The sequence below is a fragment of the Amblyomma americanum genome, chromosome 1, assembly GCF_052857255.1.
Source record: "Amblyomma americanum isolate KBUSLIRL-KWMA chromosome 1, ASM5285725v1, whole genome shotgun sequence".
In the NCBI taxonomy this organism is placed as follows: domain Eukaryota; kingdom Metazoa; phylum Arthropoda; class Arachnida; order Ixodida; family Ixodidae; genus Amblyomma; species Amblyomma americanum.
The window spans coordinates 49,150,113-49,177,140 of NC_135497.1; the positions used below are offsets into that span (position 1 = coordinate 49,150,113).

At 45.9% G+C, this 27,028-nt stretch overlaps 1 protein-coding gene across 1 annotated transcript; it reads right to left on the reverse strand.

Annotated features, from left to right (window-relative positions):
- Window positions 1–5,637: 5,637 nt before the first annotated feature.
- On the reverse strand, window positions 5,638–27,018 carry LOC144112772 (uncharacterized). The gene is made up of 10 exons (XM_077645588.1): window positions 26,912–27,018; window positions 26,625–26,794; window positions 23,586–23,678; window positions 19,379–19,464; window positions 18,724–18,810; window positions 18,180–18,286; window positions 15,571–15,746; window positions 8,115–8,300; window positions 7,316–7,477; window positions 5,638–5,777 (listed from the first exon to the last, which is right to left on the reverse strand). The coding sequence occupies exons 7-9, from the start codon at window positions 15,737–15,739 to the stop codon at window positions 7,401–7,403; spliced, it is 432 nt and encodes a 143-aa protein (XP_077501714.1). The 5' UTR covers window positions 15,740–15,746; window positions 18,180–18,286; window positions 18,724–18,810; window positions 19,379–19,464; window positions 23,586–23,678; window positions 26,625–26,794; window positions 26,912–27,018; the 3' UTR covers window positions 5,638–5,777; window positions 7,316–7,400.
- Window positions 27,019–27,028: the final 10 nt, after the last annotated feature.

Below are 27,028 nucleotides of genomic sequence, written 5' to 3' on the forward strand. Positions count from 1 at the left end.
TATAGCCTAGCCAATTTTCCATACCACAACTACAGCTGCAGCCAGATATCATTTTGTGGAGCAGCACAATGGCCTTCAATTTTACTGTGGTGAAGCATGCAGCATTTTGTTTCAAACATGAGCGTGAAGGGAAGACTTCATGTTTCATGAAAAGAAAGGAATGACACGCATACTGGAGTTTGCAAGAATGCCCTGTGGACATTAGAAAACACTGCCACCCTTGCTTTATTTTTTCCAGCTAAACAACTCATTTGAGCACAGAGTACTAAGCCAAACTTGAGTACATGAATGTCTCACTATATTAGGCATATCTAATTGCCGTGAAGATTTGTAGCATATTCCATTGAGTCAGTGCATCACAGCAAAGCTTATGAAAACAAATGCAAGTTTATGAGCTTCACAAGCACATGAGCTTGCCCAATCTATTTATGCATGTAACTGAGAAATTTGCCTTGAAAAGATGTTTACTGCTGCAGGTCACAGCACTTCTATGCCAGGTAGCCCATTACAAAGGAAGTCAGCGTAAATAGCGTAATAAGTAATGTAAGTATGATTTATTATAAAACTGACTATCCTTGAATATAGAACTTACTACTTAGGCCATAGCTCTTGGATCTAAGCTTCACATCTTTCTGCATAATACAACTAACAAAGCAATAGAGCAAGAGAGTTTTTCAAATGAAATGAAAAACAATATTTCACTGGCATTCAAAACCACTGACCTGCTACTCAGCAAGGAGGGAATAAGAGAGGCAAAGATGAAGGAGTAGAGGTACAGAAAATTGTTAATGTTTAGAAAATATTAATAAACTTAAGGAAATTTTATAAAATTATGTAGCCACTAATTTTGCTTGGTTTTATGAGGTTTAAAAGCACAAAGCGGCGCAGGCTGTTAGATATTAGAGAAATGGATAAATCTTTAAGTGTGCTAACATCACAGAGTTCCTGCACCTCTAGCATTTCGTCTCCATTAAAATGCAACCACTGCAGCTGGAATTGAACCTGCATCTTTCGGGTCAGCAGCTGAGTACCATAACCGCGGCTCCCATTTGGGGTGACATGCTTAGTTTTGTTTATTTGGGTTTAACATCCCAAAGCGACTCAGGCTATGAGGGATGTTGTAGTGAAGGGGTGACATGCAACAAAGTGGTGACTAACAGACTTTACAAAGTTCACTACAGAGAGAGTGAGCATTGATGAGGTATTAGAGTTTGCCTAGTCTACGAATGCCATATATTTGTGCAGATAATTCATTACAAGTACATGCGGCCTACGACAGGCTATGGCACCTAAAGCACAAAGCAATATGTCCATAAAATGAAGGCAAGAGCAGAGTTTCTTGCTGCCAGCAACCACTCCATAACCCAAAAGGCCAGTCAGCTTTTAAAAATGCATGTCCTACCTAAGTCTATTCAAGATTTCAGCTCTGATTTTGATTTGCATTTATTGCCAACTCACACAGCTCTCTCCTCCATATCTTAGCATTAACCCTGTTTTTCTTTCAGTGGTTGACTGCACTCCTCGCAATTTTAAACTTCTTAGTGTACCACTTTTTGCCCGAGAGATTTGTAGAAGGAATGCAGTTTAAAATTCTTTTTGAGCATACTGCAAGGCACTGTTCATAACTTCTGTGTGCATGCCAAAGGCCTTAAACCCCAATCTACTCGCACCCACTTCTCTCAAATGCTCTGCATTTGCGCACGACCTGGCTGAGACATGTGAATGACCTGGCCTAGATGTACTGTTACCACTTCCACTACCTCACTCCCTATCGTAAAATGTTCTCTTTCCAGATTGTTTAGTATTTCAGCTCTCTTCATTTGCACTGAATACTTATGTCCTCAACCATGAACTACAATTCCTCATCACTGATACTACATCAATGCATTAAGACTAAAATATGTTCAGTTATTACAAGGCAACATTTACAAAATTATCAATCTTGGGTGCCAACTTGGGCTTTTTGTCACGAAAGTTTGACTAGGAGTAACTTTGGTTGAAATTCTTCTAGCACAATAATCCTTGTCTTGTTACACTCTATGATCCTTCTAGATCACTCTGGCAGGTCTATTCTCATCATGCCACAGAGTGTTTAGTAATTAGCCCACCTCCAAATGAGCAACATGAGTTAGGTGAAATTTTGAAAACTATTTCATCTAAAACAAAACTAATCAGATATTTGAAATTAGCATGCAAAAATATACAAATGGTGCAAGTTTCAATCAGATCCACCCATAAATAAGGAAAAAAGTTCTAAGAGGTGTGTCCCCCCTTAAGTAGACTTGGTCTTTCTCTATTTTGGCGGTTCGAATATTCATATCCTGTAGCAACCCACACATATCACTTAGCTGCCTCTGCTGTGCATCGTCGTCATCTCCTGCATCGTGGGAACCGGTATTGCATAGTGGTCCTAGGTTTTCTTCCACATCACCGGACAGCAGAAGCAGCTCTTTAACAACAACGCACTCACATAACAAAGACAAAAGTATTCCCGGGCGTGGGAGCAGCAACAAGCAGGCATTGTCCGATTTACTTGCGTAAAGACAAGAGTCAAGACTGACCTGGGCAAAGAAACGGACAAAATTGAAGAGCCGCATCACGTAGCCGCACCACTGAACAGTTCCGGGACACGCCAGCAGTTCTTATCGACGACGAGTGTTGATGACATAGTCGATCCGGATGCCTTGATCCACGAGGAAGCGGTCCAGCAGGGTTGCCAGTGGTGATCAAAGTCTTCACTGTGAAAGCTGACAAAACTTGTTGGCGAGTCGTTGCATTCCCGTGCTTCCAAAGTATACAAGGCGCCAAGCTGGAGACATGAAGTAACCTTGGCAAAGAAACGGACGAAATTGAAGAGCCGCATCGCGTAGCTGCTCCCTCGCCCACTGAGGGTGGCAGGGTGGCAGTCAGTCATGCACCTATGAAGCAAACAGTGAAAGGAGGCAGGTGCTTCTGGCAAGAAGAATGTGATGCACCCTACCCCAAAGCAGGGCCACTGTCACTTGTGATGTAGCAGTGCCATACTCTACTTGAACACAGGGAGCCCGTGATCAGTACCTTGCGCACTTCAATTCAATTTTATTTACTTTGGAACATACACATTTACAAAAGTGGGCAACAAAAGCATCTGGACCCTTAGCCAGTTGCTAGTCTGGGCCCATGCAATAAGTGCACAAAATAGCATACCTGGGCACTAGTAACAAATAATTGTAAACCTTACTTGTTAGATCAGCAAGCCTGTTCCCATTTATATAATCACTCTCCTTTTTGTGTCTTCAGGCAGTAAGCGCTCATAAAGAAAAAAATATGTTTGTTCATATGCTCCATAAGCATAGCATGTTGAAGTCCACTCTCCAATGTTATGGGAATGCAAGGAAGATGATGAAGACCATGCAGCCAAGCCACATTTCATCACCATCGCTGGTCGCCTCCGCACGAGACTCAAGCTTAGGCTGCTGGCATTCGTCGGTGGTTCCTGCCTACATTGCCTTAACTGCTTTGTGCGCTAGTCCCTTCTCCCCCGTCAATAAGTCCCCTCTTCAGAAGTTACATCACGTCAAAAAAAAGTCCATTTAGCGGGAGTAGCCATCTTGACAACAAACAATACAGATGTACACAAACACACAGAGTTGCTCAATGACAATCTCACTGTGTCAGTACCATACATATGCTACACCCACTTCAAGCATGCTCAAAACAGACCAAAGTATCCACTAATGATTTTCTTATACTGAACATTAAACTCTTTTTTCACCAGGTTAATAAACTGCCAAGTAAAGGTAGACAATGCTGCTTTCTGAATAGTTCCTGAACTGCATTTGCCATTAAACTCAATTCACGCAGCACATTTCTAAGTATTTGAAGCTTCAATACATTTCAAAATTAAAAATATCTCTGTTCATCCCACCTTGTAGCCAAATGCTGCGGCATTTAAAGCATCTCGCAGCTGTCACGTCTATTAAAAAGAGTATAGACAACGCATTTTGGTGGCATGTTGTCTTCTTCGCAGTGATGTGTAGGACATTACTATAGATGGCTCACCACGTGGTATTTCCGTTCCGCAGCTAAATAATTTATAATATAATTTTCCTCCCATGCTCTTTTGATTTGAGTTTCGGCAGCTCTGTGATGTCAGTTTCGCATGCGTAAGGCATAAAAAAATGTAAGAAAACTGCTGCTGCTTCAAGCGTTGTCATTCCAGCTCTTGAGGTAGACCAACTTTAACGTAGCGAATTAAAATGATGAAGCAGTGAATACTTCGCATTTCCTGTGATGCCTTGTGTGAACTGAAACTGCAAGTTGCAATCGTTCGGCCACTGAAAGTGAAACTAAAACAGCATGAGAGAGAAATGAGATTTTAAATTATTCAGCAGTTGTAGGTGAATGCCATGTGGTACTCCACGTATACTAATGCCTTGCGCATCATTAGAAAGAAGAAAACACACATCCAAAAATTAGCTGTCTATACAGCTTTAATTAACTAAATTAACCAACACAAGGAGGCAAGTCATTTGTTCTGACCACCAAAATGAACCAAAGGCAAGCTGCACCCACGTCTTGTAAGCTGCAACCAATGCCACTGTCAGTGGTGGTGCGAATGGCGAAAGCTTTTACAGCGAGCTTTGTAGCAGAAAAAAATGTCAATACAAAGCAGCTTCCCAGTGTTTTGCAACAACCTAAAGCTGAGAAATAAAATAAAAATGCTAAATTATACCCTTAAATGTGAAGGTATCTATTCACCACAAGCACAGATACCCGAGTGCCTCACTTCAGCTGAAGTATACTGTGTAATGTCAGCACCAGCTAAGGAATCTGCAGGTAGTCAAAATTTATCCGGAGTTCTACACTGCAGTGCTTCTCAGTGCTCGGGTGGAGCTTCAGGACATTACCTACTCTCACCAGGCCAGAAATACGCAAAACAGGCAGCTCAGGCACCCAGATAAAAATTGACAAAAAAATCTGATACCGATACGACTTTGCCTGCACATTCTAAAAGTTCAAACACTGCGACACTTCCAAGTGGCATTTACTGCACCTTGCTGCATACAATTGATTTGTACAGTTAAACTGCAAAAGGGGGCATGCCATTTGCTTTTACTGGCGATATGAATGGAAGGCAACTCACACCTATGTCTTGTAAACTACTATCTGAACCATTATCTCAACGCAACCAATGAAACTACTTTTGAGACAAGGAAGTAATGCAATGAGCAACTCAACCAATCTCAAAAGAAAGCTGTCAAAGCAAAGCTCTCTTACTTTCCATTCTGAAACACTTTGCTACACAAAAGACATTACATCAACCTTAACACACGTGGCACAACCAAAAGCCCTAGAAGCAAAATAGGTAAAAAAAACTAACACTGCAGTGATGGCCTTGACCATCTGCTTAGCACAGAGGAGGTGGAGTGTTCGGTACCCAGTGCCACTAACCATCAGTTTTCTAGCAGATACAAGTTTCTCCTTGGTCTGGTGCTCAGCTTTCTCTGGGGTGAAATCTTAGGAAAGAAAAAAAAACGGTCTTTGACTCCCACGTTGTGCAGACCAAAAACATGACAGCCACTGTGCACCTTTGTCGCAGTGGCCTTCTGCCAACGAAACCAGAGCCCCCCATCGTCATCATCAACAGTCCGCACACCTTGGAGTCAACGTGCGTCACCAGTTGGAGTACGCCATTCTGCATCGCCACAGGAACCTGAGGGTGGTTCAAAAGCACCAGGAGTGTGTTCTGCTTCTTCAGGCCACGACTCGACGTGACGATCAGCTCCAGCAGCTCCCTGCATGCAGGCACGACACAGAGCAAGGCTTTTCAGACACTTCATCAACAGCTACTGTTCATAAATGATGGCCAATTTTTCAAGCAGCCCCAGTCGGGGACTGCGGAACACTGTGCTGTCCCGGCACTAATCAACGCCTTGCTCGTTTGACATATATACTTGTTTAAGGGCTGTGTTAGTGCAAGGGCCGCAACCACGGCTTGGCAGCCAATAATTTAGAAAGAAATAAAGTCAGCCAAAAGAATTTCACTTCACGCATGTGTCATTTAAACACATGGTGCATTCCACCCGGAGCCAACAGATGGTGAAACCTGCCTACGACACTCTGTACAACCAGTGCGATCATGCTGATGACGTATTGTTTCGTCAGACTGCCCCACTTTCTACTTGTGAGCAGGGTGTTACACCAAAAAAGGCAGAACGTTATTGGTATTATCTCCAGCTGCACAAAAGTCGGAACAGGGTGCTCCCATGCTAGTGCCGTACTTCCCTGCAATGAAATGCTGCCCGCCTGGCTCAGACGCTAGCGGTTGGGCATGCTTCGCATAGAAGTCGCAGCAAAGATGCTTTGAAACTAGTCGCGTTTATCATAAAAGGCATAACCATGCTACCAGTTAAGCACAACACAATAGCATGCTACTGTGCACTGTACCATCCATACCTTTAATTATTGCATTATGTACTTAAAAGATTCACCACGGAAGTGCTAATACGTCATAAAAAAATGTGCCACCCCATGTGATGGCTGCACACCGTCAAAATCGCAAAGATAAAGAGCAGTCCTTACACGAATGCCCACGGTACTTTTTACCTTTTCAGTTTCTTTTCATTCTGGCACCTTCTTTGAATTTCAGTTTGATCATACTTCAGCACAATGCACCTGCAGGGACCCTAAAGACAAGCATTGTAACAAGCTACTGTATAAGAAACTTGTGTAAGAGCCGCACTTTTTATTTAAATTTGGGAGTGAATTTTGTAGATGCGGCTCATACACGAACGAAAAAAAAAGTATAGCCACATTTTTTTCTCAATTATATAGTTCAACACTGAAGGTGTGGTCCATACATGGGTGCAGCCCTTACATGAGATTATAAGGTATATATTTGTGGATCATCATTCTAAGAAATTTGTCACTCTACATAGGAGCAATCGTCCACAGACCAGAAAAAAAAATTCACATCAAAGGCAAGTGCCAAATTAGGAAAAAAAAACAACAAATGCTACTTCACGAAAATGTGCTGGTTAAACCGTCCGTTCCAATAAAAACATTTCCCCAACTTCATCAATTTAACTCAACTTGGGGTAGGCATGATGCTTACGTAGCATTGCTCCTCATAAAAATAAAATGAAAAGAACACATTGTGAAGGCAATGTCCCTTTACTAGCTGCAATTTAATGTAAAAAATTCTACCAAATTCTTGTCGGGTAATGGAGCAAGCAACCAATTACTTGCTTGGGGTGGCGAGCACCACCCCTGACCTCCCCTTGTTGTCATCACTGAACCTGAAACACCAGCATTCGGGTTAGCAAGCACGTACTCCGTGTCAGCGGCCACTTCTGCAGCATGCTGGTCGATCTCCTTGAAAAGAAGATGGGGCCTGCTGCACCCCTTGTGAGACGAGTTCAATGCCGCCTGTGCCAGGCTGACAGCCACCTCTCGGATCCCTTGTACTGGCGACAGTAGTGACAGCACGATGGCACTGCACATGCGGACAAAAAAACAGAGTTGTAACTCTCGCTAGTGGTGCTCGTAGTCTACTATATTCGGCTGCCATTCTGTGCTAGATAAGGTCACATGGTGTGGGAACGCAGGATGGCATCAAACATTTTTAGCTTCAAAAATCGAAAAAAAGAGTAAATAAATGAAGAAGAAGCAATAGTGACCTACACACGCAGAGAGTAAGCCTCTGCATTCTGTGTTCTCCATACCTATCCACAATTCTTGATTATATTTTATTTCAGCAGAGTTGACTACCAATGTCTTCCTTTTTTGCAGAATATTTCTGCCAGACTTCTTGTGCACCATACAATGCACTGCTTCTGACACCCTCACTATGTAACTTCTTGCAAAAATACCGATCAATGACTTTCGGTGTTTGGCACTGCGCATCACGGGAGTTAAAAGGTGTGCACTGCAACCAGCCACCACTTTTTCATTTCTCTGTAAACATTTTACTGTGCACAACATTCTTTTTTTCAGTCAAAAACCACCTAGATTACAAGAAGCTCATCCAACCACCGAGTGTATCCCTTAAGCACTCCCATGATTCCCGTCCCTTTTCACAATTCAAACATGCTTCCTTTATTTTTCTTTGCTGTACAGGCCACCATACCCACCAAGATTCTGTTCGACCAAGATCCACTTGATGTCCTCAGCTGTCTGCAGCAGCTGGGCCGAAACAGCGAAAGCCAGAGACTGAAGCTTTTCCTTTGGGAGGGTGATGCCCCCTGGTGACTGCTGCTGGCGACGGCACAACAGCTGGCATCCAGGTGCAACAGCCACAGGCCACCCAGGAAGTGCACCTGGTGTTTAAGGCTCGGAGAGTGCATCTGGGGAAAGCAGGAAATTGAAACAGAACAACGGGCTTAGCCAGAAATGGCAGAGGAGTGCAAATATGTTCCCAGTTCAATCAAACGGAAGTCAAATATTAATGACAAACTAAATGACTCAGTTCAGCTTTTAGAGATATAGTATATCTGTTTTCAACTCAGAACAATCACGAATGCCAGCATGGCCTTTAAGCAACATACCTGTTTCTTTGTTCAATTATTCATTTAAAGTAAACATTTACATATGTATTCTTTTTCTGTTTATTTATTTACCCTCAGGGACGTAGGGCATTACAGAGGAAAATGGAATACATCATAAGTACTCCACTTCCCTTATCAGAAGTCTGTTGGTGTAAACCTGTCAGTGCAAACCTGTGTCGAAGGATTGTGCTTTTCCTTTTTCCTTTCTTGGAGAAAACTTTCTAAGTGCAAAAAATAGGGGCACTGCAATTGTATGCAGAACCTACACACCATGAGTGGTGAACCCAGTTGTGCTTACAGCACAAAATGCCCTACCCCCTTTGCAAAAAAAAAAAAAGATAGGGGAGAAAGGCAAAGGCATCAGAATGACCTAATTGCATCATATTACAAGGAGCATTGCCAACACTGAAACAGCAAAATTCTCGGTTCAATGAACTACAGTTAATTCCTCTTGAAACAAACTCAGTTGAGATGAATTCTCAGATGAGGTGAACAATGTGTGATCATTTGGTTGGTTTCCCATAGGATCCAATGCAAGAGAAATCCACATAACACGAACTGTTGTGCATGTCCTTCAGATAAATAAAAAATAGTTTCACAGCAACTGTGAACCACAGCGATTCTGCACAACAGTACTCACAGAATGTCCGCGCAAAACCTCCTAGAAGCGAAAAAAAAAATGTTTCCACGCCAAAAAGCGCAACTCTAAAAGGTAGCTTCTGTGCAGTACCTTCACTCCTGCCTGAGCATGGCGCAGGGATCTGATACGGCCAGAGCTTGGCATCGCACAAGCCACATGCCGCAAGCTGCCTCCCTGCTGACTAAAAGGAGTGTAGGTACGAAGTGGAGCTGCTCATTGATTCAGGGCTGAAACAGTTGAGAGGTGAATTTTTCAACTGATACGGAGCTGCAACACACATTATCAAGGTGCTGAGGCGGCCAAATACTATCGGCATCACCGGGGCATTGCCTGAGCCAGACGGAAAGGCATGTGGTGCAGCTGCTCATAGAATTAGCTGTACAACTAGGGAAGGATTGAGATGTCAGACACATGTGCATGCCTAATCATGCAGTTGTGCTTTTTTTTGCTCAGAGCTAGGGGGAAAGCAAAAACAAAAAAGGACAAAATATCAGTCGCTGCGGAAGAGAGAGGAAGAGATGCCGCAAAAATAAAATTAGACTGGTGCCGTTTTCAAGTACAATTATCAGAGCTTATTTCATGCCCCCACTCATCTGCTCACTTGATCCCACAATAAATGTTGCATGTGAAACGGGGGCTAAGGTTAATGCTGAGGCGGCGGCGACCGAGTCTCTCATCTGTTCAGGTCAGCAGGCGCTCGGTCTGAGCGATGGAAGTGCGGTTACCTCTTGTTGTTGTTGTTGTTAGCCTATCAAAAGATGGCACATACCCACACTGGGGGATAGGCCAAGAATCTTCTTCTTTTCCTCAGTAAATATAGGATGATGCCCTTCTTCTTCTTCACAATGGCCCCGGGGAGAAAAGGTGCCATCCTGGTGACTCAGGGTGGCGACAACACAACCGGGTCATAGTATGGCTTCAGTCGTTGGACATGCACAGTCTCGCGACCACGTCGGCGAAGATCGGAAGATGGTGTGAGGGGCTCAATAAGGTAGTTCATGGAGGATGTGCGCTCCAGGACGCGGTAGGGGCCATGGTATTGCGAAAGAAGTTTCTTTGATAGGCCGGGATCAGTGGAAGGAATCCACAGCCAGACAAGTGAACCAGGTGGAAAATCCGGATCAAGCTGACCGTCGTCATGGCGGTGTTTCTGGCGCCCCTGAGTGTCTGCCGTGAGCGACCGTGCAATCTGGCGGCAGTCTTCGGCGTGCTGGGCAGCTTCAGAAATAGTTGTACACTCAGATGAGGCAGGGCGGTATGGAAGAACTGTGTCGACGCGAGCGGATGGATGTCGGCCGTAGAGCAGAAAAAATGGGGAGAAACCGGTAGTGGACTGAGTAGCAGTGTTGTAGGCGCACGTAATATAGAGTAGAACGAGGTCCCAGTTCGTGTGCTTGGCAGCAACGTACATCGCTAGCATATCACTCAGAGTGCGATTAAATCGTTCAGTTAGACCGTTTGTTTGCGGATGGTAGGCTGTACAAGTCCGATGAATGATATTGCACTCGGCGAGTAGAGGTTTAACGATATCAGACAAGAATACGCATCCTCTGTCACTGAAGAGTTCATGAGGAGCACCGTGGCGAAGTATAAAGCGCTGCAAAATGAAGCACGCCACTTCACAAGCTGTAGCAGCTGGGAGCGCGGCGGTTACTGCATACGGGTCAGGTGGTCAATGGCAACAATGACCCAGCGGTTGCCCGCAGCGGTGTATGGCAGAGGGCCGTATATATAGATGCCAACACAGTCGAAGGGGCGAGGAGGACACTGCAGTGGCTGCAACTGTCCAGCAGAGTGATGAGGCAGTTGCTTACAGCGTAAGGCCATAGAGATAAGGTCAAAACTTTCCAAGGGCCCAGACAATGGCCAAGCTCTCTTTTTCCGTCACGGAGTAGATGGATTCAGATTTCGTGAGGGTGCGGCTGGCATAAGCAACCACATATTCCTCAAATCCAGACTTGCGTTGGGCGAGCACAGCCCCGAGGCCAATGCCACTGGCATCCGTGTGTACTTCACTTGGGGCTTGCAGGTCGAAGTGACGCAAGATAGGTGGTGCCGTGAGGAGACTGCGCAAGGTGTTGTAGGCATCGTCGCAGGCAGGCAACCAACTCGAACAATCCACATTGCTGCTGAGAAGCTCAGTTAAAGGGGCAGCAATAGCCGCAAAGTTGCGAATAAAACGTTTAAAATAGGAACAGAGGCCTAGGAAGCTGCGCAGTTCCTTAATGCAAGTAGGTTTTGGAAACGCAGTCACAGCACGAAGTTTGGCGGTGTCGGGGCGGCCGCCCTCTTTTGACACAACGTGGCCTAAAATTGTCAGCTCAGGAGCAGCAAATCAACACTTTCTTAAGTTCAGTTGAAGGCCAGCGTCCGTAAGGAATGTTAAGACGTGCTTCAGCCGGGATAGATGAGTGGCAAAGTCGGGCGAAAATATCGTGATGTCATTGAGATAACACAGGCACGACTTCCATTTCAGGCCACGCAGAATGCTGTCCATCATGCGCTCAAAAGTAGCCGGAGCATTACAGTGGCCAAAAGGCATGACGGTAATTTCATACAGGCCATCAGGGGTGACGAATGCGGTTTTAGGGCGGTCGTCAGCTGCCATGGGGACCTGCCAGTACCCAGAGCATAAGTCGAGAGAAGAGAAGAGTTCCGCTCCTTGAAGGCAGTCCAGAGCATCATCAATGCGCGAAAGAGTTTCATGTGACCTTATTCAGGCGGCTGTAATCAACGCAAAAACGAATAGAGCCATCTTTCTTTTTCACGAGGACCACGGGAGAAGCCCAGGGACTGTGTGAGGCCTGGATCACGCCACTCTGAAGCATGGTGTCAACTTGGTCTTTAATAACTTGGCGCTCAGTGGCTGAGACACGATATGGGCACTGACGCAGTGGGGCGTGGTCACCGGTGTCAATATGGTGGGCGACAGTCGACATGCGGGTCAAAGCGGGTTGGTGTGAATCGAAGGAGGAACGAAATTGATGAAGCAGAGCGAGAAGTTGAGTTCGTTGAGGTGCAGGAAGAGAGGCGTCGATGGAGGGAAGGAAAACGTCTGGAGACGAAGTGTCGGGTGCAGGAACCGGCGGGCTGACGGCACTAACGTCAAGGGATGGGGAATCGTCATTTTCATCGCGGTAGAGAATGAAGTCAATGATTTGCATGGTACCCAGGCACTCACCGCGACGCACAGCGGAAGCATATGTAAACGGATTGGTCACGAACAACGCGCTAAGGCGAGCTGACAGAGTGAGGTCGGCATAAGGTATGGAGCGGTACTTGCGGCACAGAAAGAGGGGCGATGGTGTAAAAAGTATGTTGCCGTCGCGAACAAGGTCAGAAGTGAGGGGCACAAGAACAGAAGAACAGGCAGGCAGTTCAGTGTCTTCAGCAACGACGGCTTTGGCAGGAGTAGCAGAAGGGGCATCGAGCGGCGTGTAACCGCTGAGCGCAAAGAACTCAAGTTCAGCACGAGCACAATCAATGACTGCGTTATGGCGGGACAGGAAGTCTCAACCCAAGATGATCTCAAGAGAGCAGGTTGGTAAAATGACGAATTCAATCACGTAGAGAATTTCCTGAATGACGACGCGAGCCGTACACGCCGCTAACGGCGCAATAGCCTGCGCGCTTGCGGTGCGCAGCGAGAATCCAGAAAGTGGGGTCGTCACTTTTCGCAACGAGCGGCAAAAGGAGGCGGCCATGGCAGCCGGTGTCCACAAGCGCCAGAACAGAAACGCCCTCTACGGAAACGGCGATCAGATTTGCGGGACATAACTGAGGCCTTGGACATTTCGCTGGTGGCGCAGTTCTCGCCTCAAGAACTGCGGCGTCTAGTTTTCCTCTTGCGAAAGATTCGGGTGCCGACACATGGGAGAAAGGGAGCGGCGACGAGGAGAAGGTGACCGCCGGGTGGAGAAGGTGGTGCGATCACGGGAAAGTGGGCGACTCTGTGGCGTCTCGGCTGGCGGTGAGTAGTCACTGGGAGGAGGCCAGTAACCGGCAACTGGGGAGATCAGCGCACGACGACGGCAAAGCCGGGCCACATGACCAGGCAGTCCGCAAGAGTAACAAATAGGCCGATTGTCAATAGTACGCCAGAGATTGCCAAATTGCCGAAGCGGTCGCAAAAAAGGCGTCGGAGCGTGAGGAACTTGAGGCACAGACGCTTGAGGTGGAGCGTAGGTTGGGCGGTAGTTAGGCGGCCGTGCGACGGCGGCAGCGTAGGTCAGGGGTGCAGCGACAGGTGCGGGCAGCTGTGCTGGTGCAGGCGGAGGGGCCGGTGGAAGGGCCTCAGGCACTTGTTCGCTGATGGCAGTGGGAAGGTCGGGCGCCAGGAATGGAGATTGCACGGAGGGGGATGGCAGAAGCAACAGCTGACCTGCAACTTCCTCACACACAAAATCTTTGATGTGCGCCAACAGTTGCGAGCGGTCAGGTGCAGCCGACAGGCCGGCAAGCGACTCGACAACCGCTGCTGCGTGCTGGCGAGTGATGAGCCTCTGCTTGCGCAGCTCGTCGTAGCTCTGGCAGAGACTGACGACTTCGGCAACGGTGCGGAGATCTCGCGACAGCAGCATCTGAAAGTCATCATCCTCGATGATTTTCAGAATATGCTTGATCTTGTCCGCCTCGGACATCTGGGGGTTGACACGCGAGCATAGGTTGACCACGTCTTCAATGTAGCTGGTGAACGTCTCACCCGACTGCCGAGAGCGCTCGCGCAAGCGGTGTTCGGCGCGTAGCTTGCGCACAGCAGGACCTCCGAACACTTCGGTGAGGTTCGCCTTAAAAGCAGTCCACGTGGAGAGGTCTGCTTCGTGGTTTCGAAACCACAGGTTGGCAACGCCAGTCAAATAAAAGAAGACATTGTTCAACTTGGTGGTATCGTCCCAATTGTTATATGTGCTCAACCGCTCGTATGATGTGAGCCAGTCTTCAGCGTGACGATTGTCAGTACCGCTGAAGAGTGCCGGGTCCCGCTGCCGGAGGGAGCCGGAACAGAGGCCTAGTGAGCCAACCTGCACGGCTTGGTGGTGGGCGGCTTCAGGCATAGCGGGCATAGCGGGGGTCGGTAGCGTGAGGTTGCACAGGTCCAGGGTGGTACGAGGATGCTAAACCGAACCTCCACCGAATGTAACGGGGGCTTAGGTTAATGCTGAGGCGGCGGCGAAACCACGGCGGTGACCGAGTCTCTGGTCTATTCAGGTCAGCAGGCAGTCGGTCTGAGCGATGGCAGTGCGGCTACCTCTTCTTTCCCTCAGTAAATACAGGATGCCCTCCTTCTTCACACATGAATGAATTTTTATGGCGCAAGGGCAGCTGTGGCCGAGTGCCATGGAACAAGGTTTTATTTTTCTTTTACTCACAGTGGGGTCAAAGACCCATTTCCCAAGCATTTCACCCTAAAGAAGCTGAGCACCAGACCAGCAGAAAACTTGTACTCATTTTATCTCCGGTGGGTACCCGGCAGCCCTGGGGAACCACAATAAATGTTCCATTTGCAATTGTCCTCTCATTGCATGGCCACTTTATTCAATCTTTCATATAACATATATTTGGATACACTTAGCATTCTCACATATGCCTTTTATAGTGGCACATCTGCTAAAACAAACTTCTTATAAGACCCCAGACTATAGTCAGATGACGAAACAGTAAAATTCTGCTTTCAGGTAAAGGCCGAAATCTGCCAAAATGGTGGAAAAAAATGTGGTCCTTACCCACATATATACAATACTTCCAACACCCTCTAAGGATACTGTACAATATAATGCAACAAATTTTCCCACAAATGAACGAGTTCTGAAATGCGGGTTCTGCTTCAAAGAAGCATTCGCAAAACGAAACTAACTTGAAAGCTTATTCTGCAATACAACTGTTAACCAATTCTTCAGACTTTAAGATTGGAATGCATTTGACTTTTCTGACTTCTCTCTACCTCTGTGAGACATTGCAGTAAATTGTGACTGAAATTTCACATGCGCCACAACTTGCTGCTTGACTTTTCGGAATGCCTTCATGCTCACCTGCACGTCGCCCCAGCAATCATGAAGGCGAATTCTGAATCCTATTTGAACTACAAAACTTAAAGAATTTGTTTAAATCAAACTCGTTAACATCGGTTTAGATGACCAGAATAACATGTTTCCTATGGGATGACACACAGCTCACTAACTGCACATTGTGCGCTTTTTTTTATTCTGCAACGCCTCCATTCTTTCATTTGTGCGATGTGCCGCACATGACCCTGTATTAAGATTTATGTACGCACAGTTCCCAAAACTGGCTAAAGCAGCCTCTGAAACCCTAAGTAATTGAACACTTGCATTTCATCTCATGAGTGTGTTTCTATGTAAAATGAGGACACATACACACAAGCATGCAAGCATGCATGCACACGTGCAAGGAAGAAGGCTAGGAATGCACCTTGAACAACTTCTGCATCAGCTGCCGAAATTGATTGGCTGCTGCCCTTGCTGACCGAGTGCTCCACAACTGTACCAAATATGTTGGCAAGAAGGTCCAAAGTAGCGCAGATGGCATCGTCTTGTTGCCTTAGAATCCACATGGGCTTTCTGCAAGGTTTCAAATAAAAATGGTGCAGCACACGTCATACACAAAACTTAACAGTAACAAACAAAAACTCGTGCATCAAAGCAAAGGCAGCAGCTGTAAAGCACTACGCTTGTTTTCGATCACTTCCCAAAGTGACTCAGACAATAAAGGACACCGTAATAGAGGGCTTCAGATAATTTTGACCATCTGCGGTTCTTTAATGTGCACTGGCATCCCACGGTACACAGCCCTCAAGCATTCTGCCTCCATCGAAATTCAACAGCGGCAGCTGGGATCGAACCCACACCTTTTGGGTCAGCAGCTGAGCACCACAACCACTGAGCCACTGTGGCAACTTTAATGACAACAAAGGATGGCTTATGTCATTAGTGAATTATTGATAGTTCTGTCTAGAAAGCAGGAGGCAAGTAGCTGTTAGTGGCATCAGAACTGTAAACCTAAGTGGTCAAGTCAAGTCCCATGGGTAGCATTTCAGCGCATCTTGTAAATCATCTGTGCTATGCAGTCGAGTCCGCTTATAACAAACATGAGCATCACATGGCGTCCGCTCGTTATATCCCGAAGTTCGTAGTAAGTGGACCAGAGCTTTAAAGACAGCTGCTTGTCAAACGAAAAAAAAATTTTTCTTTCCGAAAAAGTCCGCGATGATCGTCTCTTTTTGCAGCGCAGATCCGATGATTGAGGTTTCCAGATTATTTTAAGCAGAAGCGTGCTATCGCCGAGGCCCTTGGCATAGTCGAGTTGTCTTAGGCTATCTATGTAGCTCATTGCTACAGGCACGCTTATGGGTGCTGGCTCCGAAGCTTCATCCTCATCTGATTCCTCTGCGTCACTCTCGTTCCGCACTTCAGAAACTATGCCCTCGTTCGTGCACTGTTCCGTGGTGTCGGCGTCATCAACAGAAATAAAATCATTCCAACCAATGTCATGACCCCCATGTCGGAGTTGGTGACACGCCGCCACAAATTGCCGCTGGGCTGGTCATCTTCCGAAGAATCAGGCTCGGCATCAGACACTGTGTCGACGAAGCCGCCCTTGCGGAAGCAGTTTTGCTAGCCAGTGGCCGTCACCACCGCACAGGCCGCTTTCATAATCTCTACAGCTGAACACAATGGAAGTGGGCTCGGTGTTCCCGTCCGCCATCCCGAATTACAACCTGGGCCCAAGATTTGAACTAAGCCAACGAAACGTCCGCACCGCAACAAGAGTGACAAAAGCGCGTGACGGGGTGGGCGTGCAGCATGCACAGGTGGCAATCAAGCCAATTAAGCCAAGGATACACACGCACAGCGCCATCGGAGAGACCAATAAGGGGCGTCCGTGAGTGTCAGTGCAGCCACCTCTTGGCTCCCACGGAAAGCCTGCTTCACAGTGCGCGGCCTCCGCGATCGATACTGGCGGCGGCGGCGTTGTTCGCAGAGGCCACGCGTGGATTTGGAAGAGGGTGAGGATAAAGGAGTGGAGTTGCGAGGAGGGGCGGGAGGGCGATCTTGGAAGTCGCGTCGGCAACGAAAGGGTAGCTCGCTCAAGTGCGGCACGAAACAGGGCGGGCAGTTCGCTCGTGATGAGGCTTGGGAAAGCATACCGCATGCCGGGCGCACAAAGGGGTTGGAGGCAGGTTATCTCGCATCACAGCGCCGTCCGTTCGCTGTAACCGATCAGCAGGGCTTAATGACGTTTGTTATACGTGTGATTTTGTGCCATTGAAATAATGTATATTTTGACGGTTGCGCAGGTCTCATTCGTTACAACCAAAAGTTCGTCTTAATTGGGTCCGTTGTATGTGGGCTCGACTGTACATGCAACAACTTTTTTAAAACGAAGATTTCCTGGGCCTGGTTACATGCAACACTGCACTATGTTTTGCCGCTTGAAAATTCATCATGTGGTATGAGATTACGGTGGCCATTGATGTTGCCAGCATGCAGCTGGCTGTAATTTGAAGGCAACACCGAGGCTACCAGACAACCAGGCCTGCACTCTATCACTCGTTCTGGAAGCAGCCAGTGGCAAGCTGCACTTGGAGCTGATGCTGCATGCTGGCACCAACATTGCAGAACTCCATGAAACTAGTGCAGCCAAATCAAAGAGAACTTATGCTGTCAAATTGTTCTCTGATATGAGGCCACCCGTTCATCGTCCTGCCTGCCATTGCACGCAGTCAGAGGTAAACAAGCGACTATGCAGCATGAAATTCAGGTTTGAGTAAAGCTATTTCGACGATCTCCTGCCGCACCATTCATACCTGGACACAGCCTCCATTCGGAAGTCCATTTGATTTAACCGGTGTGAGATCCATTGCGTCTGAATTAGCGAGCATCCGACACTCGCTGGGACAGAGCCGTCAGTTTGAATCATCCGGATTTCCGAATTAATGGAGGCCAAAGCAATGAGCTTTTACTGTACTTGGGAAAAAAAAATTGTTAGCTCACCACAGTAAGAGGTTGGTCAATCTTTCCAGCAGCCTCCCCAAGATCAGCAAGAAGCAACTCCGCGATGGTGTCCACATCCTCAGTCTCCAAAGCGGCCGTTATCTTTTCTGCAACAAGAGTCAGAAATGAAATGGCAGGTGCAGCTTCCTTGGAACAGATCCTTCTCTGAATGAAGGAACAATGTTCATGAGCTTGCACTGCAAAACAGAGGGCATTTCCTTCCTTCTGTTGCCTCCTGTTAAGTACTATGTTCAAAGTCGTACAGTTTGGCACATTAGTAGACTGTGCTAGGTGCCAAACATGAGCCAAACATGTTGCACTCAACAAAATGCACAAGCAGAAGCATAAAAGCTCGGCAAATGCAGCAAGGCATCACACAGTGTCCTCGTCATGGGAACATGGAAGCACTGCCAAGATCCAAGAAACCTCAAAAGTTTTACCCCAGTCCTTGGAGCCCTTCATTACACACATCAACAACTACTGCAGGTGATAATCAAGACCTCGCAGGTTCGTAACCGTGGCAAAGTAAAGCACTTGCACTCACTGTCAGCAGTGACGTTGCTGAGCTCTGGCAACCGCTGCAAGGCCGTGCTTGCGTACGCCAGTCGAGCAAGAGACACCTCCGAGGCGTCTGTCGGCATCAAGAATGGACGCACCATTGTGAGAAGTTGCCCCTCGTCCAGTGACGAGCACAGGTCATCACACACAAACACCAGTGCACAGGTCAAACCTACAACAAGCACGATGGCAGTTGAAAAAAAGAATGGCTACTTCAAAAAATGGGCTCTGACTCGTCAGTTATGTGAGCCACTTTGATTAACTTTCTCCTTGCTTTCTTTCAATCTCCTTCTCCCCTATTCATGAAGAAGTGGGGTGAATGTATCATATTTGAAACTCCACCTACGTGCAGACCTCAGGCATCAAACACACCACAAGACAAAGCCTGTTAAAAAACTTCTTAGGCTGACTTAAGTTATGCCTTACGCTAAGGCTCAATCACAACCAACCACAATCGAATGAAAGTGTATGATGCCATTCTGACAACTCCTCATGGAATCATGGAAAAGAAAAAAAATGTGAAAGAAACCAGAGAAAAAGAAAAAATATGCAAACCAGCAAAGGCCATGCGTCGATCAAATGCAGGACAATTATAAGAATACACGCATGCTAGGAGCAGAGAGGGGACATTCTGCACACACCATTTCTTGCTCTGCTCTGTGGGCTCAAACAGGAGTCGCCTCAAGGTGCCAAGGACAACTCCTTGCTCCAGAAACTTGCACAGATCCTGAAACAAAGAACCACTGCAGATTGAAAGAAACTGCAAAAGGATCCCACAGGTCAACTGGCGTGTAGTCATGACTGAAACATTACCCAAAGGATGAAAATTTACAGATGGGTTGTAATTCTCTTTCCTGGCTAGTTCTACCACCATGCAGCCAAAATCAAAGAACCTGAACCGAGGGGCTACAACACAGTATTAAGTAGGGGAAAAGGCACAAACAAATAAAAGAAAATCGGACTTGAATTACAGAAACATTTCTTTTTTTACTGCTTTGCCAACTGCTGTCACACTTATCCCTCACACTACTCCCAGTGCGTATGTCATTCATAATAAACTGCTGTTAGCATGTTTTCTGTAATGCTTTTATGCAGCCACAGCAAAGCAAAGGTGAGTAGGCATACAGTGACAACAATTCAAAGTGAAATCAGAGACAACTATTTAATCTCAAAGTTCCCAGAAACTTGCTGTCGCGTGCACGGCCCTCGAGTCATCGCATGATGACCTGGAGAACCAATCACGAAGAAACAACTTAATATTCTACGGCATCCATGACAAAGAAACCGAATCGTGGGAACAGTCTGAGACTAAAATTATCTCTTTTTGCGCTGAAAAGTTAAAACTTTCCGTTGACGCCGCTGCCATTGAAAGAGCGCACAGACTAGGAAGATATGCGCCCGACAAGCACAGACCCCTGATCGTTAAATTTTTGTCCTTTAAAGAAAAGAATCGTGTTCTTTCAAATGCTGCCAAACTAAAAGATACTGACTGGGCGATAAGCGAGGACTATTCGGCCAAAGTACGGCAACAAAGAAAAAAGCTCATGCAGTTTGCTAAGGCACGCGGCGGAAAGTTGAAACTGCGGTTTAATAAGCTAAACCTGGACAACAAAGCCTATATGTACAACATTGAAACAGACGATATCACTTGTGTAAACCAATAGCCATCACCGAGGCTTTTAGCTAGCCCACAAACTGCTATTAAAAATGAACTTGTCTGTATTGTTGTTAATTGCCGCAGTCTAAAAAACAAAACTGACCAATTCCTCTCACTCTTACAAATGACGAGCGCACATGTGGTAATTGGAACCGAGTCATGGCTGGACAGCAACATAAGTGATGGTGAAATATTTCCTCCATCCTATACCACGTATAGGAAGGATCGCAATGTACGCGGTGGTGGTGTGTTCATCCTCGTTCATAGCAGTTTGAGAAGCGTGTCTGTTAACTTAGACAACGATTCCTCTGAAGCTGTCTGGTGCAGGGTACGGCTGGGCGATGGTACTTCTTTGGCAATTGGCTCTTTTTATAGGACGCCTGGTTCAACCTGCGCACAGCCTTTTTTTGAACTTAGCAACACATTATTAGCCTTAGACGCAACACATATTATCCTTGCCGGTGATTTTAATATGCCCAGCGTAGAATGGTCGTTTTAAACCAATAATTCGCACTGCATCCCTCTTGTATACCGCTTTCCGTGAAGTAATTGGTGCTCACTCATTATTTCAGTTTGTTCAAACCCCTACCAGACTCGGCCTTACCAGTGCTAATGTGCTAGACTTGTTTTTCTGCAATGACCCTAGCCTAGTCTCGTCTGTCATAACGCTGCCAGGCATAAGTGACCATGATGTAGTTTTAGCAAAAGTATCCTGTAATGCTGTGAAGACCCACCACACCCAACCACGCAAAGTGTCTTTTTATGAAAAAGGGGATTATGCTTCGCTATCACAGGAACTCGACGCATTTTTTCCTGAGTTTCTTTCACATCAGCCATCCCTGAATATTGATTCCTTCTGGAACTTGTTTAAAACTAAAATTTTGTCACTGACGCAGACTTTCATCCCATCCCGCTTGATTTCAGCCAAGCGTCGTGACGATATGCATTGGATGAATAGACAGCTGCGGGCAATGATCAACCGGCGGAAACGGCTCTTTCGCAGATATTGTGATACGCCCGCACTAACTTTGTACTCCGAGATGAAAAAGCAAAACTAAGAACTTATCGAAAGAAATCCGTAAAGCGAAAAGGGCATACTTCAGCACACTAGGCCAACAACTAAATACAAACCCAAAGGCAGTCTGGAAATATGTTAAAAATAAGAGAAACAGCAGGGTCTCTGCGCCTGATATACTAGACGCAACTGATTTTGGAAGGGATTCAAAAGGTAAAGCGAGAAGTTTCAATCTTTATTTCCAATCGGTGTTTTCCGATCCCATTAATACACATACTGACTTTCAATTTTCCAGCACCCTGACTAGAATGAATGACGTTGAAATTTCTGAACGGGGGATCATGCTTTTATTACAGAAAATTAAAGTTACATCAGCACCAGGGCCTGACAACATTTCCAATTACGTTTTGAAAAATTGTGCAGCTTCAGTTGCCCCGTATCTCGTTGCATTATTTCAGAAATCGTTAGAGAATTCTTCTTTGCCCCTTGACTGGAGAAGTGCCAATGTCGTTCCGATTCATAAGAGTGGTGATAAAACTAAAACATGTAACTATAGGCCCATATCGCTGACGAGCGTGTCGTGCAAAACACTGGAACATGTTATTTATACTCAGTTAATTAGCCATCTACAAAACAAGTTTTTTCTGTTCGACACAACATAGATTTAGGTCCGGCTTCTCATGTGAAACGCAGCTCGTGGAATTCACACATGACATTTCTGTTTCCTTAAACTCCGCCGGTCAGGTAGATTGTATATTTTTAGATTTTCGAAAAGCGTTCGATTTAGTTGCTCACAACCTATTGTTACAGAAGCTTTCAAAATTAAATATTCCTACCTCACTCTTATCCTGGATTGAGGCGTATCTTGCGGAAAGGAGACAGTGCATGGTTATCGACGGTGTCAGCTCGGAAAGTGTGGGTGTAACTTCAGGTGTTCCGCAGGGGTCGGTTTTGGGCCCTCTTCTATTTCTCATTTTTATAAATGACCTCACTAGTAACATTTCAAGTATAATCAGACTTTATGCTGATGACTGTTGTATCTACCGCAATATTTCTTCTGAAGCAGATGCAATTTCACTACAGCATGACCTCAACTCTGTATTCTCTTGGTGCAACAACTGGAATATGGCGCTAAACATCTCCAAATGTAATCTGGTCCGGTTTACAAAAAAGAAACAATTCCTCCAAACAGACTATTTCCTTGGTAGCACTGAATTATCCGCAGTTTCAACTTATAAGTACTTGGGAGTCTTTTTTTCTACTGACCTATCATGGAATACACACGTAAATTACATATCTGCTAAAGCCAGTCGCACATTAAACTTTCTCAGACGTAACTTTAAGGACGCTCCCCTTACGCTGAAGGAGACATTATACATGTCTACTGTACGTCCGATACTTGAGTATGCTTCCGCGGTTTGGGACCCGCATACAAAACTGAATATTGAGGAGCTGGAGCGCGTCCAGAAACGGGCTGCTAGGTTTGTGTCCGCCGATTACAATTTCCAAAAAAGTTCTTCTGGTTTGCGCGAGAAGTTGGGATGGCCATTACTTGAAAACAGGCGCAAATATTTGAGACTCTCTTTCTTTTATAATGTGCTTAATAATAAAACTGGAATTCCAAAAGAGAAATACATTAGTGAACCCAGCTACATTTCCGCCCGCACTGACCACCCACTTAAGGTGCGCGAGTACAATTGCCGTATAAACGTATTCAAATATAGTTTTTTCCCACGAACAGTGCATGATTGGAACTGTCTCCCTTCGCGGGTCGCTACCGCTCCTCCTACATCGTTTCTGACCGATTTGCAAAGCCACCTGTCAATATAAGTGCAATAATTCTTGTCCGAGTGTATTATGTTTTAAGCAGTGCTGTATTTTAAAATGTATCTTTTTTTTGTGTGTGTATGTGTGTGTTTAGGGTATGTTGGCCTTTCTACTATGGTTTTTATTTTGTTTGTTTCTTTGTTTTTGCTTCCGTGTGCATGGGTTTATTGTATTTTCTGTGTAGACCGCATCATTTGCCTAATTTATTATGTACTAGATGTTTGTTCTTATTTATGATGTTTCCCCCCTACAATAATGCCCCAATGAGGGCGCTGTAGGTACTGTGTATAAATAAATAAATAAATAAATATAAATGCAATGCATGTAACAGCTGACACAGTGCACTCACCTTGCCAAGTGCAAGCACTGCTTGCACCAGCTCTGGTTCAGTGCCAGCTAGCCGAATTTGGAGAGAATCCCGAGCAAATTTTTCATCCACGTCCTGCACAGTAAAGGCACAATTCTGAGCCAACCACAATAATCAAATATGCTCGAAATGCACCCATCATGCTAGCTCAAACAAATAGTGGACATTTTTATCCACACACCATACATTCCCCCAAGACTTGTAATGGGGTTGGTTCATAGCCCTGAACAATCTGGATCCATGGTTATGCCAAATATGACCAGATGTACCAGCTGGCAGGTAAGCTTGGTCAAGCCAAGAGGTGAAAACTTTGCTGACAAATCGAAGGATCTGTGCAGACTAATTTAATTGACAAAAGAAACAATTGTTGGAGAGAACAGAGAAGCACCGAGAGAGGAAGAGAGGTGGGCACAGCGCCGACAAGGCAGAAAATAGTACGACACATGGCCCCAGTTGCAAAGGCACTCACTGCAGAGAGCTTAGTTGGAAATTGGTACCGATGAACTGAACATCACAGAAGAGGTGAAGCTCTCGTTGCAGCTAGCACTTCTAACGTACCCTATCATCTCTCTTCAGTAGCCATTTAAGGTTCCAGTCAATAGCTCTGCCTTGGTGTCCCTTGTGGGTCTTGAACTATGGTCACTTCCCAGAAGGATGGTACCAAAAACCCAGAACTCTGCAGGCATGAATGGAGAGCTGAAGACCACTACAGAAGCTGCTACCGAGAACACTGAAAGTGTAGAACTTTACACTGCCTGCAGCCAGGACCCGACGTCCTTGAAGAAGAAGACAACCAGTTTCTGCACTGGAGCGACAGAAACACCGAGCACTGACGGTATTTCGTACCAGCATTACCTGTGCACTTTTCTCTTCAACTTGAAAAGCTTTGTCGTGCACGGCACTCAGCTGGCATTGCAACAGTAATTGAAATCTTGGCAACCCGCCATCCTCCCTATCCAAATCCGTAGTTGAGCTGCATGTTAATCTGACCATTCTTTTGATAGAGGCATCCCCACCCAATGCGGAATATGAAAACAAAGAGCGCCTGATGACTGGGAGCTAGGAGCCAAGCTCCAAAAGCAGCTGGAAGCTGCGCCTCCATCTGTTATAGATTAATGTGATGCGAAGGAATGCGGAACTGCAACATGCTACCAACTAAAATCCACGTGCATCAGTTCGCTATTGAAGCTCTCAGGATGCATCAGAGAGAAGCGAGGCCAATAGGCAAACTTTTTAGACCAGAAATCAGCAGGTTTGATGGAACTATGCTCATGACTATAGCTCCTGGGATCAGTATGAAGCTTCAATACATAGCAATGAAGCTCTATCAAAAGTCATAAAAAAGCTACTGCACTGGAAAAGCAGGAGATATGAGGAGTCTTTCCTTTACTGAAGAAAATGACCACAGTGCACCTGACCTAGTTAATGAGCAGTCTAGGAGAAAAGAACTTGCTCTAAATGATCACAACTCACCTGCTATGGCTAGCAACCATTCTGTTCATTGGCGACACAGAAGCATTACAGCATTTAATGATGAAGTCATTAAGAATGTAAGATGCCTTGGGTGTGGAGCAGTGGAGCGCAGTGCGTCACTCAAGAAGCCTGTTGAGAACTTTGCCCTGAGAAATGATAAAACAACAATGCAAAGACACAACCGAAGCAACCAAGACCGGTTTGAAGGGTATTCCGCATGGTTAGACTCTGAACAAAGAAGTTCACAGCAAAGAATAAATGCAAGAAATTGTCGGACTCATACAGAACCAAATAAACTCGGGTCAAGTCATTACAGGCATTAAAGCAGAGACTATTTCACTGCACGCACTGCATCTCGGGTATTTGAGCATCCTAACAATTCCTGACAGAATGAACAGGACTCCAGGCACGCTTTGTCATATATATACCGAAACACATTATGACAGATGCTGAAGGCTACATATATACCCCGCTACCCACAATGAAGTGCCTTCATTGTGGGTAGCGGGATTGATGATAGCGCACCTGCCTTAGAAATTTGTTTAATGTTTTTTTTGGTGTCTTCATTGTGGGTAGCAGGGTTGATGATAGCGCATGTGCCTTGGAAATTTGTTTAATTTTTTTTTTAGGGGGGGGGGGGGGTTTATCGCATTTGGGTGATTACAGTACATCTGCGTTTGACGGGACAATCTTACATGTGTGTGTGTATTGTATAAATTGACTTCTTACTGTCGAATAAAATTCAGTTGTAAGTTCAGCGCCTTCCGTGTCTCTCGTCTCGTCCTCTTGTGTGTGTTTTAACGCTGGTTTTTAATGCGATGGATAACCACCAACTCGCCCAATCCTCAGTTCTTCTGCAAAGGTGTGCTTGCAATCCTTCCAAATCCACGCAGATTTTTGTTTTTGCAGCCATACTCATTTTTGTTATGAAATTAAACTTCAGGGCCTATGTTTACGAACCGGTGTGGACAGTGGTGGTCCCCGGTCCGGCGCACCCATATCCCACATGCGGACGCTACAAAAACGGGCACTTCTGACCTCTTTCAAAATTTCAGAACCATTTTCTTGACGCTGCAACATGATGGCTTTATAACTTGGTAGGGTGGCTTCACCATAGAGCAGTGGTGTCGCGTGAAGAAGGCACACGCGAAGCCGAAGTTGAGTTTTTATTTTCAAAACAAAATAGTTGTCAAGGAAGTTGACGAAAAGACAATAACATGCCTGACTAAGCGTAAACTTCCTATAACGTCGCACATCACAGAATGGACGGCGACAGATGCCACACAATATACATACAGGTTTATTGTCATACATGTCTGCCATATCCACCCCCCCACCTTTTTCTAGCTATGCTCAGACCTGCTACTACATTTCGCTACATTTCGATGCATTTCGCATAGCGCAATCAAGAGGGTTATGCCTCAAAGAGACAACTTTAAATCTTGGCCGTGCACCCTAGTGACCACACTGCCGAAGCCAGCGTGCATCCAAGAATCAGCTTACTATGCATACATAGGCATGGAACAAAATATACAGAAATTAACCCACCTTAGTGCTATGCTGCTGTATTGCGCGTGCTTTACATAATACTTGGATCAGGCCTTTTGTTCTTAGATGAGAACTACTCTCGGCGAGCTGAGCGACCGTGCTTCCTGCGGGCTGGGATAATTGGGCTCTCGAACCTATTCTCTTGTGGCCTCTCGTGGTGAACGAGCAACCTGCGAAACGGCATCCTGAGTCGTGCAACTCTCACTGAGCACCTTTCCAATGCACCGTTCCCTCCTCGCGAAAGAAAAGGAGCGCGCCACAGACCTTATGAATGGAACTGCACTTACCGTTTGTGTCTGCCGAGCTAGCGAAGTAAAAAGACCGTGCACAAGGTGCAAGTCAACCGAGCGGCGCGCATTGACCCTTGGCAGAGAGGCACCATTTGCAAGCAGGCGCCTGTGCAG